Raw genomic sequence first — 19,629 nt, 5'->3', positions numbered from 1 at the left:
CTTTGCTTCAAGCTGTAAAAATCTCACTGCAAACATTCAGGATTTAGTCTAAGCCACAGGAGCTGTAGCTGGTATGTGGTGCTTCCAAGAGGAAGGCCTTAGTCCCAGCCAGAGCAGGAACACATACCACCAACACTTGCAAGCCTTGCTTAAGGAAATCCAGACTGACAACCTCTCTTCCTACTGCAAATCACTGCCTGGTCCAATTTCCAGTTTGACTTGCTGCTCTCTTTCCCCCAGGATACCTGCAGGTAAAGAGGCACCACAAGCAACACGCCCATGCCCAGGTGAAGAGCAAGTGAGGTGATGGTGCCAGCTGTCTGTACGAAGGAGCTGCTGTTGGTCCTCCTTGGCTGGAAGGTTGGTTGATTGGTGCAGCTTTGGCTTTGAGAGGGCAAGGGAGATGAGCCACAGAACAAACAGGAGCAATAAGAATCATCTTCAGAGCTCTGTCAAAGATTCATGGAGTGTTTTGTCTATCTATCTGAGAAGGGAAAGAAGATGGACCAAAAAATATTCCTCCCTGCGCCAGGCAGAAAGGGGACACTGGCAGGATCAGGAAACACGATGGCATCTTTCACCACTTGCAGCACCCACGGAGTCCTCACTTGACGAGTAGTAACAAAGAGCCACATTCTTGAATGCATACAGGGGTGTTAGTACGCTGATCTCATTGGGGCTTAACACTACTAAATTGCCTGTATGAGTCCAAGCAAAAATGGAAAAAAAACCTGTGGAAGAGATGCTGCTTTTGGCCTGTCTCTTTTGCATAGAAAAATGGGCAGGCTCAGACAGCCTCACTTTTCCCTGTATGTCAGACACTGGCCCCTAACAGGACAAGAAGAACAGGACTGAACCAGAGAGACCAGAGGCAAGGAACCTGCAAGACCTCCAGGTCCTGCCATGCCGGCTCACAGAGAATTTGCTGAACCCTGTAGCCCTGCTACTACGTGGTTGCTGCCTTCAGAGGTTACTGCTCCAAACCCCCCTGCAACATGAGTAGAATGGGCCTGAGCTTCCTTCCATACCTCAAGACACCCAACGACACAGTATGGTCACCCCACAACTAGATGGCTCCCCTTGCTACACTGCCATCTCTCTCCCAGCTGGAAAGCCTGAAACCTCCAAGGGCAGAGTTTCCTTAATTAATCATCAAGCAGATTTTTTTTCTCTGTCTCCTTTTCCATCTCTGAGTTGCGATGTTTCCTGCCAACTTTCTGCTTGGCGTGAATTTCTATAACAGAGCAATATAACTTCTGAAAATAGACACTTACAACTGGAAAGCCTGACACACCCTATATGGAGCCTATGAGTGGCAGAACCATAATCAAAAGCCAGTCAAGACACCAAGCCATGCTAACAGCATTCAATTAAGGCTCTGAGCAAAGCACCCCTCAGAGAAGAAAGTAAATGGGAACTCTATAAACCCTGTTGCACAGAACCTGCCAGGCTCTTTTCATCACAGGGAGGCATTTGAGTTTGTACTCTTTACGGTAACCCTAGCTCCGGCAAGTTATTCCAATATAGCTGGCATGTTCAGAACCCCTTTAAAAACAAAAGTTCATGGAAAAGGCCAGCCTGCCATGATTTCCTGATATGAAACTGCATGCAAAGCTTATGGGGAAAAAAAGCCAGTAGTCGTATGACACAAGTTTGAGCTCTGCCTGTCATTAACAAGGGTGGGTTTTTCTGGGTAAAATCCTCCTGGGCCAAATAACAGGAGACCGATAAATAAAGCTTGTCAACTGCCCTCTCTGACTCACTCTCTCCTGCTGGAAGGATGACTCACTGTCATGTGTGAAAGGCTGCCAGGCCTTGCTTACATGCTTAAACAAGCATGGGTTGTCTGTGTTAGACATACATTACCTCAGAAGAAGGAGACACTTAACGCTGAGAAGGTAGCCCTGGAAAGGACTCTGCTGACTAAAGGATCTGCACTTCAAGGTATTTCTCAATCCTTTCTGGAAAGTTCAAGGTTGTTGTTAGATTACCACAGAAGGCTTAGACCCAAAGCCATGGCTGAGGGCTTGGCTGACGATCACAGCGCTTTAAAACCAGAACTCACAAGGACCATCAGATTTTACACAGGTAATTCCTGCAGAGTGAGCCAGACAGCATGTTCTAGGTGCAAAGAGAAGTAACAGAGACCATACCTGGTCCAGAGCTGCCTTTTGTCCAAGGGAAATGGCGTGCCAAAAGCAGTCACTTGTTGCTCACTATTTCATTACAAGAAAGCAGCTCCATGGGGCTGCTCCCCTTAAGAAGACTGTGAGAAACCTGCCCTGAATCTGGAGAGGGCCAAACATAGCATGTTGAACATCATCTCTCGGTCTGAGTAGCTCATTGACTGCTTTTGAGCAACACTGGTAGGTGCTCAGCGCTTCCTCCTCTCTGCAGTGACACAGACCCTGTAGGGAAGTGACAGTGCACAAAAAGCTTGTTTGCATCCAGGAGCTTTGCTGCCTACGTGAGTGCGTGCTTCACCCTTTGGTCTTCTCCTGCTGTCCCGGGCCCACCACAGGCCACATGTGCAACTCTGTGAAATCTCTGCCCCAGGCACTGCTGGGACTGTTCACAAATCCCAGTTATTAGCACGTACCACAATCTACACTGCCCTGCAGGACTGACGTGGCAAAGGACACCTTTCCCTCATGCTCTTTCTAAGGCCCCATACAACGCCTCTTTGCTTGCCATGGCAAAGCAGGGTGCTTTTGCAAGGACGAGCGTACTGGGATGTCCACCCACAGATCAGAGAAGGCCTGGTGTCACAGCTAGAGAGACAAAGTTGTATCCATCATTTGGCATGTAGAGGTTTCCTAATGCAGATACTGAAAGGTTTCTCCCACGAGCAAGAGAAGGAAGCTATGCTGTAGCCTCCCTCAGCTCCAGGTATTAGCAAGCGTCTTGCTGCACCATTTGGTAGCGAAACCATGCTGCTGCAGGGCAGCGATACCAGCAATTGCCTCTTGCGTGTTTGGCCAGGTGTGCACCATACAGGAGTCACCCACGCAGCCGGGAACGGCACTTGCAGATGTTTTGGCCCAGCCAGGATCTCAGAAAACCTGCAACTAAAGCACCGTCTCAAGGTCTCGTCACCATTTTTCAGATGATATGAGCACTATCCTGCCTATGCAAAATGAATGTATAACCTATAAATGTTAATTTTGAATAAAGTGTACCATTCCACATCATGTATATAAGGAAGATATAGCAGTCTCGCACACAGTTCTAAATATATTTTTTATATTTCTTCTCCTTTGGGAGAGAATACGTGTTTTCCATCCCTCAAAATTTCTAAGAGGCTATTTTTAAATATTTTTGCTCTGTACCAGAACAGATGGCTAATGAAAAGCTTGAGAGAGAAGCTGCAGGCCACAACAGCCTTGTACAGTGGTAAAAGGACTCACCTGACACAAGGAAAAGAAGCCAAGGCCACAAAGGTACTTAGGCATTAATATAACATGTGACAGTCTAAGTGAAGAGACTAAATAATAGCTGTGAATCTGCAGTTCAAGTGTCTGTCTCAATACGGCAACGCAGGGCCATCCCACCAGTCCCTGGACTATTGGTTACTCCAGAAGAAGTCCATTTCTCATCATAATTGTGCTGCAAAATTTCATCCTTTTAAAAACTGAACCACACATTGCAAGGGAAAATTGCATTATTTTTATCCAGCATAGAGATATTTTGATGAAAACCTTCCAAACCATCACTAATGTGTCAGATTTCTCCTCTTAACAATAATGAAAATATTACCTTTCTTCTGGTTTGCTTCCACTGTTGAATCATGCATTCTTTTTTCATTGATTCTTACTGACTCTGACAAAGTCAGGATTTCATCCTAAATTTTCCTCCTGATGCTAATGATTAGCATGTTCAGATAGACTTATAGGTAAAATGATACCATTTCTTACCACGAATTCATTTTGTTTAAAGATAATGACATCCCAACAGCATATTTTAAGTTTTAACATCCAAGATCTGCTTTCCCAATCATGTAAAATCAATGATTAAAAGAAATATATATATACACATATCATCAAAAAGATAAAATTAAATGAAGACTTGGTAGATATTTTAAGTAACAGCATTCCTCTTTGCTATGCTTATTTCACAAAGAGTCATAAATTAGGCTAGCTATATCTGAGAACAAAATGAGAGATGATGGAAATAAAAAAAAAGAAGTAAACACAAGATATTAAAGATTCCAGAGTAACTTCCTTCAAAAGCAGAATTTCAGCAACTTTTAGACTGTAGTAAGTCATGTCTCCTGGTTGTTTTGCTAACCCTTTAGAAAAAGAGGGTTGACATTAAAATCAAGAATCATATTCATCTGCAGGTGTCAAAGCACTTCCCAAATGAAGTCAGTAAAATAATCTTCTTCGAAATGGTGCAACGAAGGCATTCAGATCAAGGAAAAATAGTTAGTGACAGAACCAGGAATTACAGTCCAGTCACCCAGTCCAGGCCCTTGTGTGGTAAACTACCCCACTGACAAATGAGTTAGGCTTCTGAAGCTGCAATTTCAAAGTGATTTACTTAGCAATGTGAAACCATGCCACTCAACATGAGAAGATACCACTTCTGCTAGTTACTCTGATTACAGTCGCCTTCTGCCATTGCTCTTGTGAGGACGGTGCTCCGACTGCCAAGCCTGTTCCGGTGGCTTCTCAGAGGTGGCAAACTGAGGTAATTTGTCAGGATGGAGAAAACACTTGTTATTCTTCCTTGTTCTTGTTCTTGTTCTTGTTCTTCCTTTTCCTCTTCCTCCTCCTTGTCCTCCTCCTCCTCTTTCTCCTCCTTCTCCTCCTCTTTCTCCTCTTCTTCTTCCTCCATTGGCCCATCAGGCATGGTCATAAAAGATTTCAACTCACTACAATGCGCCCCAATGATGCCCACCCTGTTAGAAAACATCATGTTAGTCTGCTTGACACAACGAAGCAAAGGAAAACAGGAGAAAGGGGGACAGATTTGTGCTGTTTCCTAGGTAAACCAGGAAGGAACCTTGCCTCCTTTACCTGGACTGTGCATAACACATTATGCAGAGACTATCGGCTCTCCCCCAGGGGAAAACAAATAACCATGCTTGTACACTCAGCACCTGCACACCACATCATGTTTCTGTCTATAGTGTGCATGCACACAACGTGAATTGCACACATCCAAGTGAAGCTCAGCTCTTCCTGGAAAGGTTGGCCCTACTGCATAGGAATTACATGACTCTATGCATAAGCTATAAAGCCAAGATGCTCAGGATGCACCCAGCTTCCAAAGCATGCACAAAACAATTACATGTGCATTTGTAGCAAATGTCACACTCTCAAGAAATACCAGACTTGCTGGTCATGTGTTGTAGATATGTCCAAAGATTTTGTAGGTACAGTGCTGTAGCATTCATTGGATTGACAGAACTCTGCAAGATCTAGACAAATTAAGGCAATTCTCAAATTCTAATTTCCAGGCCAAAAAAAGAAGATTATGCGGGAAAGTCTTACAGGGGGCCTTAGATACACTTCAACAGAGCAAAACTGATTTACGGTGGTCCTGTTTATATGAGTTATCACATTAAAAAGTACTGTAGAAATGCTTCTGTTAACCATGGCTGGATGGAGAATGGAACTCCTCTCATATGGCATACTCAGGCTTGAAAATGTTGGTTCTATTTTTATTACAATTGAAATTATATTTTAAAAGTACAATGTAGTAACAAAATTACTTTGTCAGAATAAAGTACATCAGTAATGTCTGATCAGAACACTATTAAAAAGTAACAGCCAAGAAGAAACAAGAAATCAGAGTGAATCATAAGAGGGAAAAAAATAAACATCCCATTTTGATTTTGAGAGGTTTTGATTAATTTTTGTTCAAATTTATGTTAAAGCATATTCCCTTTCCCCAGAAAACTTTTGAGTCTTAACAAAGCACTGCGATGGACAGTAGCTGCTTTGCCATCAGTTAACCAAGAGTACTACATCTGCAAGTTTCAGGCTCACCTATGCCTGTCTTGCCTATACTCCGGTCCCTTTCTAACTCCCGTGTAGACCAAGTCCTCAGTCCAATGGCCTCTCTCCTGATGAGGAAGAGCTAGCTGTCCGCTATCCTTCCTCATAGCACTACCAAATCTGTTCATGCAGAGAAATAGCCCCTTACTTGGTAGTGAACAATTCTGAGAAGTCCGGCAGTCCATCACATCTGCAGGGTTGAGGGTCTCTGCCCCGGCAGAAGTGGTTCTGGGAGCGATATTGAGCACTGTCCTTTGGTAAGGGCAGCAGCGTGCTGAGCACTGGTGAGCACTGGTGAACCATGCTGTTTATGGAATGATGCTTGGCATGGACTTTTCTTGAAAGAAAACAAATGCAGGTGTTAACTCAGTATATTCAGACAAGGCAGGTTCCCTAAGGACTCACCAATGTGTCAAATGTCTACCTCAGATATGGCAACCGCACTGTATCTGCATCAGCAGTCCGGTCTCCTGCTTTCTGCAAGTCAGCATTGCTCCTGTCTCTTAAGGCGGGATTGAACATGTTGGAGCAAAGAAGTCTGCCGATTTCTTCCCGAATCACTTGGAAGTGCTTCCGTCTGAACACAAGCCAAGCCACATAGCTGCAGAAGTTGTAGAAGCCCTAAATTGAAAACACAGGTCCCCTTTTCACTGGGAAAAGGCCCAGAGTCCCACTGCATCCCAGAGTGCAGGCTGGCATGACTCCACTAAAACGCCTGCAACCATTTGGCATCAAACTTTACCATGCATCGGTGAAGATTTGAAAGGACTGGGTTTTTAAAGGTATGCAGGCAGATGCGGCTAGAAACAAGAGTTCGCTCAGATGAATTTCATCTTGCTCAACTCTGACCAATTTGGCTTAGTCCTGCTGCTAGAAACTAAGAAGACAACCTGAGATCACCACCCAGTTTCCCTCAATAATCAATGGAAAGAGACTGATGGGATGAGTCATTCTGTGGGGGTTCCTATCACATGCATCTATCTCAAGAGGCAACAATTCACCCTCTGGCTGAGCTTCTCTTTTCTGCATTGACTGTCAAGACAGCCGAAGGGCATGGTCTGACTGGACAGCTATTGTTTGGGCAGCTGCAGGTAGACAAGAAAATTCCCACCCCGAATGACAGCATTATGATCACAGAAAATATTACTACCAAAAATGAACTCATCACATCTCACCCCCACATGTCTCATTGCTGATTAAAAAAACAAAATCTCACTTTTCACTCCTATTTAACATTTGTGATCCCTAGCACAAGCTGAATCAACTCCCAAAAAAACGAATCTCTACTAAGTCTGTTCTTTAAAAGATGGCATCGTTGGGACTGCTGTGTATCCTTGGAATTGACTCCATAGTTACCCTCTTTCAAGGAAAGGCTTCCTAGTTTATGAAGTACAAAGTGTAATTTGGGGGCAGCTGTTTTGCATTAATTTGCTGAAGCCCTGCTGCATAGTGAGTCTCATAAATAGCTGATCGAGCTGTATGTTGCAGGCCAGAAGAGCTTATTGGCATCTAGAAATGTCACCAAGGACAATGGAAATAAAAGAAGGCTGTAAAATTTCTTACCTACAGAGATGAAACTGTGAGGCCAATGATGAGGCCAAGGGCAATGGAAATAAAAGAAGGCTGTAAAATTTCTTACCTACAGAGATGAAACTGTGAGGCCAATGATGAGAAGAAACTTATAGACCAGACTTCCCAGAGGGACCTCAGGCTGTGGTGGGAACTGCCTGAGGACTGAGAGCCACAGAGGGATTGAAACTCCCCAGCTGAGGGCTCCAAGGGGAAGAGGCTTGGCTGAAGGGCAAAGAGATGATATTTTACAGGGACATCCAGGCCCTAGAGGTAAAATTTTATTTTAGGTATTCTGTCTTACAAGAAAGCTACTGGGGAAACCAAACATGAAAGGAGCATTTGGATGTGCAAGGGAGGGACATGCTCTGGGCTCAGTCACACTCTCTGTATATCTTTGTGTCTTTCTTACCTCAAAGAAGCTCCGATCTTTCTGCAATGATGTTTTTCTCCTAAGGCAGTGAACAAGAGCAAAAAATTAATAGCAGCAGTTGTCCTTTCAGTTCTCTGGAGAGAGCATTGAATATGACTCATGGGGCTATGCCAAGCTGGCATTTCACCAGGGCAATAAAGTTGTTGCTGGTAGATCCTCATTACTAGCATGCGGAGACCCACTGTCCAAGAGAAAGGCAGGAGTTCTGCATTGCCTCAGAAGGAGAAAATGCAAAATATTGTATGGCTCAGTTAATTAAATCTGACAGAGAACAAAGCTGGATGTGATGAGCGGACAAGGCTCCCCTGCTATGCTATCTAGACGGAGCTCTCTGCATGGGCCTCTCAAAAGTGGTCAGCACTGATCTAATCCAGTTCCCACTGAAGTCAATAAAAAAACTCTTCCTGATATCACTGGAAGAGCAATGAGCAGAGTTACTGGGGGCACAAAGCCAGGCCAATGCTGAAACAATAAACTTGAAAACCAGGAAGGAAACGCCTGATATATCTCCAAGAACTGTAAAATATACCCAAGAATCATAGAATCATATAATCATAAAATCATAGAATAGTTTGGGGTGGAAGAGACCTTTACAGGTCATCTAGCCCAACCCCCTGCAATGAGCAGGGACAGCTTCAACTAGAGCAGGTTGCTCAGGGCCCCGTCCAACCTGACCTTGAATGTTTCCAGCGATGAGGCATCTACCAACTCTCTGGGAAACTTGTGCCAGTGTTTAATCACCCTCGTTGTACAAAATTTCTTCATTTTATCTAGTCTAAATCTGCCCTCTTTTAGTTTAAAACCATTACCCCTTGTCCTATCACAACTGCCTTTTTAGGCCCCCCCTTCCCCATCTTTCTTCCAAGCCCCCCTTTAAGTACTGGAAGGCTGCAATAAGGTCTGCCCAGAGCCTTCTGTTCTCCAGGCTGAACAAACCCAACTTTCTCAGCCTGTCCTCAGAGGAGAGGTGTTCCATCCCTCTGATCATTGCTGTGGCCTCCTCTGGACCCACTCATCTCCCTCAACCTGCTGGCCATGCTGCTTTGAATGCAGCCCAGGGTACGGTTGGCCTTCTGGGCTGCAAACGCACATTGCCGGCTCACGTGCAGCTTTTCATCCACCAGTACCCCCAAATCTTTCTTGGCAGGGCTGCTCTCAATCCCTTCATCCCCCAGCCTGTATTGATACTATGGGTTGCCCCGACCCATGAGCAGGACCTTCCACTTGGCCTTGTTGAACCTCATGAGGTTCACACAGGTCCACTTCTTGAGCTTGTCCAGGTCCCTCTGGATGGTATCCTGTTCCTCGGGCGTGTCAACTGGCAGGTTGACAAAGGGACTTTGTTAAAGAAGCAACAATTTGCCCAGTGGAAGCCTGAGAGATGCTCTCACCACCAACTTGAACCCTGGGATTCTCACACAAAGCCAAATGACTGTCCATCATGGAAATGGCCATTAAAGCAGAGGGTGATGCACACATTCCAGCAGCCATTCAGTTCTCCTGGAGATGGCACAACTCAGTCTCATGGAAATGAAAGCAAATTTTCCCTGCTAGCCTACAGTTCCCCAGAGACCTGGCTTGGTCCTGCCAGATGCACAGGAAAGTGTCTCTGCATCAACTTACCCACTCCTGACATGTCCCTTGTCTTCCTGATAACATCAACTGTTCCATACATCTAGGGCATCCGCAGCTACCATCACCCCAGAAACATTAATGTAGAGCAGACCGTGAAGATAATACCTTTCAGTCCTATAGCTCTATTTACCATCTTCTGACTTTTATTTATTGATTTTTTGATCAAGAAGACCATGTGTCTCCCTACCTTGGTCCCACCAGCCATAATCCTGCTGACACTTTACATTTTGTGCAGGGGAAAAGAAGCTTGACTCTGCAAGCATGGCATTGCCATTTGCCAAAGCAGAACTCCCAGAACAAAGCTGATGCTTGTGATTCCTTATTAATTCTGGTAAAGCACAGTATTCTGTCTTCAGAATACCAGAGCAAAGAAACCTAAAGTGACCCCATCTTATTAAACCTAAATATGAAACCCAACTTCACCTTTTAACATTACACAGCTTACGCAGTGTCTTAGAACTAGTCCCTAGTTTAGCAGAGAAACCTAGGTAAGCAACAGAAAATAACGCTAATAATTACAGTCAAATAAGGACAGGGGTCTCCACCCTTCTTTGTCCCAGTGCCTTCTTCCCTCAGGTGAGGTATTAAGCTAAGAGACCTGCTTGAAGTAAAGTTTCCTAAAATAAGTGTTGAACTAGGAGGCACCTCCCGTGTCTAGGGCACAGTTGCTAATTACCTAGGAAAATACAGAAACGGTCAGGAAAACATCACACTTGCAACAAGATTCAGGATGGGACTTGTAAGAAATGTGAATGAGTGAGAAAAAAACATCATGCCTTCTAGAAATACAGTAATATTGATTTCTCATAGCTGTAAGGGAGACGGGATGAGTTCATGCGTAAAAGAGGACAGTACAGTCAAGGGCAGACAAGGCAGTAAGCGTGGGGTTTGGATGCAAGATGATAGTGGCTTCAGACATCTACAGGAACTACTGTTGTGCATAGAGGCACATGGGGAAGAAATGCTTCTGGTGCTCCCTCCACCACCGCTGTGACTAACTGACCATGGATCAAGCCAGCTTCAAGGATCAGTAAGGGCTGGCTCGACTGCGTTTGTGCCATTGATGCATGCAGCCTTGGGAACACTCTGTATTTTTCCCATTATGACAAATGCCCATAAGGAAACTGGCACCACAAAAAGGTTGCACAACCCCCATCAACTTAAAAGGAGAAAGCCAGACACACCTATTCCTTCCTCAGCGTTGGAGGCACAAAAGGACTAATGCTAACACAAACAAATAACAGGTCTGGAAGAACTCTCTCAAATTCCAGTCTGGGATAGTATCAAGATTGGATTTTAATGCTGTATTTTACAAATCATGTAAATTGTTAAAATGAAGATGTTCCCCACCTAAGCCTCCCTTTTTAAACTTTCAGAGGAAACCTTTACATGAAGAATAAATTATTTCATATGAACACATAAACATTTGGCGGATCTGGAAGGGAATGCAGTTTACCAACTTAATATAAGATTTCATTAAAATGTTGCTATGGTGAATTAGAGTGAAAAGCAGAAGCTTCAACACCATCATGAACCCACAGTTGGGCTATAAGAAAATATAGTAAAACTGGGGGTGGTACATTATCAATAGTTTCTCAGTTTTTTAATCTAAACATTTTTCAAGTTAAAAAAATCATCAAAAGTAACCCTTCCCACAGTTTCTATTTTGACAAAGACCTTTCCCATCCAAAAACGTGTGTGCTCAAAAAATTCCTATCCATCTTTTGTAATTAAGAGTGTTAATCAGTTCTGTCCCTTAGCTCTTGTTCTTGGCAATTCATCTAATGGTCTGGGAGGATCCAGATAACATTTAAGGCTAAACTGAGTCAGCCTGGAAAAGATTATGTTTATATAATTGCAGTATGGTATGGGAAGTGCCATATATTATAACATGCTCAGCATTAGCCTAATTCTGAAGTCAGCTGTAATCAGCTACCACCACCCTGCTATGAGTAACTCAGTGAAGTCTTTCTTCATTGGAACACCTCTCCTGTGAGGACAGGCTGAGAGAGTTGGGGTTGTTCAGCCGGAAGAAGAGAAGGCTCCGGGCACACCTTATTGCAGCCTTCCAGTACTTAAAGGGGACTTATAAGAAAGATGGGGACAGACTTTTTAGCAGGGCCTGTTGTGATAGGACAAGGGGTAATGGTTTTAAACTAAAAGAGGGTAGATTTCAACTAGATAAAAGGAAGAAATTTTGTACAATGAGGGTGAAACACTGGCCCAGGTTGCCCAGAGAGGTGGTAGATGCCCCATTCCTGGAAACATTCCAGGTCAGGCTGGACGGGGCTCTGAGCAACCTGCTCTAGTTGAAGACGTCCCTGCTCATTGCAGGAGGGCTGGACTAGATGACCTTTAAAGGTCCCTTCCAACCCAAACTATTCTATGATTCATACATCACCTTATATCATGAAGGCTTTAAGACACAGCTCTTTTCTAGCTTTTGTGTTTTCACAGCTTGGACACCAACATCCCAACCCAATGCCAGCCTCTAACCCCCACCATGATCAAAATATTAAAGAACAGAGTTTCTTGTTTCAGCTCTCTGCTCTCACTCCCATGCTGGTGTTTTTTTGCCACTAGACCTCCTGCTTGCCTCCATTCTGCACATACCCATCCACCAGACAATACGAGTGAGTGAAGAGGTAGTAGAGCTAACTAGCTGGGTATACAACAGGGTCTTTTATCCAGCTGCATCCAGTTCTTGGATTCAAGTTACTTTCTGCAATAAGTTCCTCCAACTGAGTCTCATAAGTTGCAAACATTAGGGCCACCCAACAGAAATAATGAAATAATGAAGTCATGACCCTCCCTGTCCAACCAGTGAAAAGGTTTAGAGGATGCCTCTGCTCAATGGGAATCTGGAAGCAGGGATTTGGCAGAGAAGGCAGCTTCCAGGAGTGCCTGGTGAAATGCAGATGTGCCAGGATACAGAGGGAACACATTCTTAATTCTCAGGGTCCAGCACCTTGTGGGATGGGGCACACTAAAATGAAAGCCCTGTTGGGACAGCAATTTCAGCTCCTCTTTGACTTCATCATTTCACAGGTTACCTTCTCCTCTTGATTGGAAGGAAACTCAGGTTCCCCCACCCCAGCCAGGAGCAAGGTTGCCCGGAGCTGTGTTGCAGGAAGGCAGGTGAATGTTTGTGACTCCTCTGGGGGACTGGCAGCAGTTTCATACCAACTGACTGAAAAAATTTGCCTGAAACTGCTCTGAGAAGATCCCATGGGACTGGGGAGCTTGGTGGGGACTGCCAGCTCCTTTCTACTGCCAGGGAAGGGAAACATTGTGCAGGAACATACATGGCTGAGGAAAGAGTCCCTAATACTAGCATAGTGTATGATCTCTCTGTCATTACATTCTCCTTCCACTAACCATTTTTTGTGGTGCTTAGTTGCCGGCCAGGGTGAAACCACAATGCCTTCATCACCTGTTAAAACTCCCCTTTTCTCATCCTCATCATTCCTTTGGTTTCTCTGCCTTCTAAAACACCCTCCTATCCTCTCCTACCTTCTTCAGTTTCTTTTTTAATCCCCACTAGGGGTTTCTCTCCCCTTTCAGTTCACTGCTGGGATCATCATATCTCAAGAGCAGTTGGTCTCCACCACTCTGAGAAAGCCATGCACCATCTTCCCCATTCAGAGGTAGGAGTACTACACTTTCAATGCCTCAGCAAAACTTCTTGTCTCTACTCCCTTCACCTGCTGCCCTTCAGGAACATGGCCTCCTTCACTTACTAGACTAGTCTTATGCTATCTCAGACTTGGCATAAGAGGAAATTCATGCAGGGATCAGTGGCAACCAGCAGGTACATAACAATTTGCTTTCAAGATTTAGTTAAGTGGAAGTGGCAGGGGTAAGATCCAGGGCTGGCACTGATTCTTGCCCTGCTGACTTTCATGTTGAACCCATTAAAGTTTCCTGCTCTGTATACCTAGCAACATTTCTGCATACCAGGGGGTAGAGCTTTCCAGTCTGGTATCCAGAGCTCTGCTGCTCATTGTGGCCAAATCAGTTGGCAACAGCTCACCGGAAACACTTTTGGAGTCGGTTATGAGATGAGACAGAGCTACAGGGAGATCAGGACACTTCTCTGTGTTGTGATCCCTTAGCCCTCTGTGACTCCTTGGCTAACGAGACATTTATTACTTTGGGCATTCACTTGTGTCACTCAACAGAGACCCTGTCCCTGGGCTGCTGCGGCCCTTGACATAGCAAGAGTCCCCAGAAGGGATTGGCTTACTTTCCACCAGGCATGTGGTGCTGCCATGCCATGCCTCGTTCGAGAATAAGGTTACAGTACACCTTGGCAAGGTGAATCCTGGCCACCGCTAACTTCGACAACACATCGTCCATTTCTTTCTTCTCTAAAAATATCATAGTCCTGTTCAAAACAAAAAGGGAAAAAACTTTTCAGGGAAGGTGCTCTGGACAGAAGACGCTAGAAAGAGTGACTGTTCCTGAGAAGTAAGTGTGGTTTTCAGGCCCATAAACCAATGAGTTGCATGACACCACCATCAAGGTCCCCTCTATAGCACAGCTGGGCTCAGATGCTTCCAGCAGAGCTTGGCAATGCCGGTGGGGCCAGGAGGCTTGGGGCTTGGGCCCAAACAGTCTTGCTTGCCCCACACAACATATAACCTGCATGCTCACAGCCTGTCAAGTTGCTGTCTTTGATCCTGCATAGCTTATGAACCCTTTCTGCAGACTGCATAAAAGCCCTGGAGGTGCACTTAGATATCTCCAGGCGCAGGCTCTGTCACCGGCCGACCTGGAGCAGTGGGTCTGGCTCATTCAGAGACAGCACTTACTCCTCTTCAAAAAGGCACACGAAGCGCTTCTGGGACCGCCTCTAAGCAGGAACGGCTGACACCACAAGCCTGTATTTTAGACCAATTCAGATCAAACACTAAGGAAATGCCAAACCAAAGAGCTTTCTATTTCCTCTGCTTCCCCTGTAATCCACCCGACTGTCTGCCGGTGCCTGGGAGTGCTGCCGGCCCAAAAGTTACCAGCCTCCTTTCACACTCAGGACAGTCAGTTTTATCTGTCCTATCCCTGATGGCCTCCAGCTCTAAAGCTTCCTACACAACCCACCTCTAATAAATTAGGACAATTACTCTGTGTTTCTCAATGATAATTGCTAATAAAATTCAGCAGTTTTTCCCCAAAAGACATGAAAGGGTTGGAAGCAGAAACAGACAGAAAATAAAGGGGAAAGAAAATGCAGGGCAGAAATAATAGCCCTTGTTCCATTCATGTCTCATCTACTGGTGGTGAGTTTTTGTTCTTAGAGTCACATATTTCAGAGGTGAACACTCCCAAGCTGTCCACAGTGGAGGAATGCCTCATGCCCGCTGCTCTGGAAAACTGGTTGGCTGTTTTTGAAGTTAGTTACAAGATCTTCCTGAACCTAGAAAAAGCCAGGAAAGCCTCAGGCTTGGATTTACGAAGGATCAGCACGGCACCAACAAAAGACAAAGTCACAAGTCAAAGATGTTCAGATTCATCCTGACTTTCTCTGATAGGAACCTATTCCAATACTTTCTTTTCCAAAAAAAGTTTAATGCGCAGAAGCAATAACTTCTGAAGCCAGAATGGTCTTAGATGTTCTCTTGAGGCACTGTGGACACTGATACTTCTACATGGTCTAGGTTCAAGACAGCTGAGGATCTATTCAGACCATCAGGCCTGGCTCCTTGTGGACAAAAGCAGACCCAACAGATGAGTTAGGCATCTCACATAGGCAGCCCAAATGACAGGAAACCCAAAACACACCAACTAGGAGCAGGAATAACCAGCACTGGTTTGTGTGTAACTGGGTTATCACACAGGGTCTACAAGAAGAGCAGCTTGAGGACTGCACAGCCATTGGATGTGTCTGTCATATAGGGACATTGGGCTGACAAAGGACTAGGTGGGTCATCAAGCCTTGTCTCCAAGTAATCTGTCTGTCAGTTTAACTGGGAGGAAATTATAGGTATCATTAACAAGAAGCATGAAATGGTACTGCCATGTCTTGCCTCCAGTCTGTCTCTATTTGTGGCGCATAGCCAGTACTACATAGGAAAGAAAAAAGCCTCTGAAACTAAATTATATCTAGGAGGAAGGGGGCGGGAGTTTCCTTCCTGAGCAGGCCACTAGCAACAGCCCTGAGCATGGGATTTATGTGGGATAGATATAGGAAAACAAATGGCTATGCAATCTTCTTTCACATTCTCTCAAACACATCAGCGTATCACAAACCCAAGGATTCTTATCACAAGTGTAATTTTATGTCATTATGATTCTATTATGTGGTTATAAAATCCCTTTCACAAGCTCATGGAGCTTCACCTTCAGAAAAAAAGTCATTTTCTTGCCTGCCTCCACTACTTCCTAGTGGAAGACCATTACAGAACTTTACTCCACAGAAGGTAAAAGACAGTCCTTGCTACATTTGATTTGAAATATAGCACATGAGAGGTCTTGAACAGGGTAAAAAGGTGCAATACCAGAAAGCTCTTCACACTGTGATTCATAATCTCCCTGTTCCTCCAAGTCAGCTAAGATGCTAAAACAATTAAGGATGAACTTCAACATTAAATAGGACCTAAAATTGCCTTTTGTCATTTTATTTTCCTTCCTTGTATTTATACTTCAGTAGATCAATATCCTGAATTCCTGCTTCTGCATGGTAAGTGTCTCTTCTTTAAGCTTCTCTGAAGTTAACACTGCATGCAGTTAATCCTGACAAGCAAGCCACTTCCCTTCAGGGGAGATAATGAATCTAATTAAAACAGTATTGTAGAAGTGGAGAGTCAGTACACCCATGGAGTCGCCTCCTTGTCCTTTACCAGCCAAGAGCAGGGGATCCTTTTGTAAACTGCAGCCCAGAGCACCTCAACTGAACCTACAGCCTTTGTATATGAAATGACGCTGATGGTTTTCTTTAGTCATGAATTATTCCTTGCACAATGAAAGAAAAACATGTCAATCTATGGATGTAGAACAAATCAATTCCTTAAGGCCAGTAATCCTCCAACAGTCTTTTCTTCACTCCAGATAAATCAGCCCCTCTTTATATGAAGGCTTCATGAATTGTGAAGTAAGTAATCATTAAGTGTTTTAAGAAAATGGTCAATCAATTCTCAGAGACTATTATAGACTCCAGAAAGTCATTGAAGTTTCTTACAATCATGGTTTGTAACTCTGCAATGCTTTCTCCTAAGGCATATAACCCTCCAACACAGCAGCTCCTAAACTATTCCCCTGGCATCCCCACTTCCACTCTGCAAGGTAGCAAGCGTGGTCACACACCCTTACTTGGGAACTGCTTTCCTAGCATATATTCCTCACGTTGTAACATGTTTCTAGCACGTAAGAGTCATCTGAACCTGCTTTGCAAAGTATTTAGAAATGAAGTCTTAAAGCAATGTGACCCACAGCACAAATTAACACCCAGCAGACCCAGTTGCAACTATTTGCTGCTCTGTATTGCAAGCAGAAATGACTGGATGCTAATGTTATTACTGGGAAATGGCATTAAGGGATGGTAATTCCATCCAGAGCACTCACATAGATTTAATGTTGGTGGTAATAGTAATGATTTATTAAAATTGCAGCATTACCTTGAGGAGCCAAATTATTTGGTGACCCCATTGCAGCAGGACTGGATCCAGCCACGGTTTTGAAAGGGAGACTATGGTGATGCCATGCTACATGAACAACAGTGCACAGAGCTCAGGGCAAGGCTGGGGCAAAGCAGAGTTCAAACTCTCCCAGAAAATCTATCTCTCTACATAGTCAGAGGGGCCTATGTCCTGGAGAGCACAGAGGACAAGGGGACGGGAGATGTAAGCGGTGATACCAAGGGTTTTTTCTCCCTGGTATTCTATATATAGACTGGGCCAGTACAGCAAGCAGTCCTTCCTCATACGCAGAATCCCACTGATTCTGACACGAAAGACTGCCCTGTGATCCCAGATTTTCTGGGGCAAGCTCTGTGTACCTACATCCCTGAAGTCTTGTACTTACGAAATCAAGGATCTGCATTTCTTTTCCAGAGCAATTTTTTCCAGGTAAAAAGATAGGTAGAAGAGCAGGGCCATGAGGAACTCATCTAGCTTCTCATTCCTAAACAGAAGGTAGAAAAGGTCACTGTGAAGTCTGCAGATTTGCAGATATAGACACCATCAGACCACTATGAAAAAGAACAAAGTCTCTGCTCAAGAGCCTGCATTATACCAAATACTAGCTATATGGCTGAGACCTACTCGTAGCAAGCACTCCACCCCACACTAAGACTTTGAAGGCTCTTAGAGAATCACTAACAGAGTCCAATAACACGCTGAAGAGTGGATTGAATTGGATATTACCAGACATACTTCCAAGAAGCATGTTTTCTGCACTGAACACGCTGGAAGAGTGGCATTCACATTCAAAGGAAAAGCGGGACAACTCGGACACATCTCCCCTTCTGAAAGGAGAAGTATGGCTAAGGCTCAACAAGGTCTACAGATACATTCCTAAGTCAAAGGCAATGCAGCCCGTGTATGGCCCTGATGATCTCAGGGATATGCCTCTGAGATATAATGCTCCGCCTGCTGCCACCTCGCTTCTGGCCTATTGAGAAGTAATGCTGGTATGTGACAGCAGCAAACAACGATCCCTGTAGCTCTGACGGGAACAGCAGCAGCACAGGAAGGCAGCCCGGATGCCCAGTCACGTTAGCACTCGTGGTGCATGCAGTGTTGTGGATGCGCTGGCTAACATGGAGTTTAACTTAGAGTAAAATGGATAACAACCTTCAGATATTTAGGCCCAAGTTCTTGGCTTCCTTTAGGTAACAGTGTGGAAGGCTTTCAAACAGGTGATAGGATTATTTCTCAGCACATGTTGAGGACAATATGCATTTGGTATTGTTTCCCACTGAACCTTACAGGTGAGAGATTTTAAACCTCTGATATTTCATATTCTACTTCTCATACATCCTGGTCCCTCCACTACCAGCTACACACACACAATTCTTGAAACAAACTCTAAATGACATACCTCATAACTGCGGCAAATGATAGCATGTGAAGTGACTCATTTGCTTCTTTCAAAAGCAAAGCAGCATCTGAAAACATACAGACAAAAAAAACACTATCACCTCAAAAAAATTGCTAGTGTTAGTAGCAATTGCTTTCTAACTTGTCTGGGCACTGCCTTGCTGATAACGAAATACCAGCAATTACTCACATTTTACATCATCCAACGTCACATATTCATGTTGTACCCACTTTGACAGCCTATGCAATTTTCCTTCTGTGTCAGCCAGCCTTCTTTCAGGGAGTGTTGCACTGCAATCATCTTGGAAGATGCTAGTGGTTGACCAATACATAACATTTAAGGACACAGTGTTAATTCCAGTCTGAGAACATTAAGATTATCTACCTGGTATGTGCTCTATTCATTGCTCTCAGTTTCAAAGGGACAGGCAGTGAAATGTGTTTGGCCGGTATCCTGAACTAACTTTCAACTATTATAACCACAAAACAGGCTGGGGATGTTGAGAAAAATAGGACATTTCACCTCTAAGGTTGCGTCTGGAGTTGCTCTTTTAGTTGCTAATATAATAAATTGTGACTATATTATTTAGATCAAAGACGTTTTAAGTAATGGATGAAAGTCAGCTATACCATGTTGTGGATTTATAAAATTAATAATAATAATAATACTTTAATCTTTGAAGTGCCTTACACAGATGAATTAATTACCTCACAATACTCTTTAGGGTAGATGAGAATTATTACCTCATTCTGAGCTATCTGGAAACAGCAACAAAGATGCTGAATGACTTTACCAAAGTCATACCAGGCTAGTGCCTGAGCTAGCATTGAACACCAGGCATGTCTGGCTCTGTTTTTATGTTCAGACCACTCATCCATGCTGTTGAAATGACAGCTGGCTTCCTGCTTCACGTGTTTTGTTCAGGCATGATCCTGAGACAATGGATGAAAATAT

General features: G+C 44.2%; 1 protein-coding gene across 1 annotated transcript in view; it reads right to left on the bottom strand.

The window, feature by feature from the left end:
• The window catches only part of PPP1R36 (protein phosphatase 1 regulatory subunit 36), a gene marked incomplete at both ends in the record, with an annotated part of 35,869 nt that overhangs the window by 13,172 nt on the left and 3,068 nt on the right, over window positions 1-19,629 (bottom strand). Inside the window, 8 exons of the mRNA XM_082000970.1 lie at window positions 4,841-4,900; window positions 6,151-6,339; window positions 6,427-6,623; window positions 7,984-8,023; window positions 13,886-14,026; window positions 17,659-17,757; window positions 18,676-18,742; window positions 18,865-18,986. Coding sequence (XP_081857096.1) covers window positions 4,841-4,900; window positions 6,151-6,339; window positions 6,427-6,623; window positions 7,984-8,023; window positions 13,886-14,026; window positions 17,659-17,757; window positions 18,676-18,742; window positions 18,865-18,986 — 915 coding nt within the window. The remainder of the gene's footprint in view (window positions 1-4,840; window positions 4,901-6,150; window positions 6,340-6,426; window positions 6,624-7,983; window positions 8,024-13,885; window positions 14,027-17,658; window positions 17,758-18,675; window positions 18,743-18,864; window positions 18,987-19,629) is intronic.

The sequence above is a fragment of the Phaethon aethereus genome, assembly GCF_964289735.1.
Source record: "Phaethon aethereus genome assembly, chromosome: 5".
Classification (NCBI taxonomy): Eukaryota; Metazoa; Chordata; class Aves; order Phaethontiformes; family Phaethontidae; genus Phaethon; species Phaethon aethereus.
The sequence above is the reverse complement of the archived record's forward strand: the minus strand, read 5'-3'. Positions and strand labels throughout refer to the sequence as shown.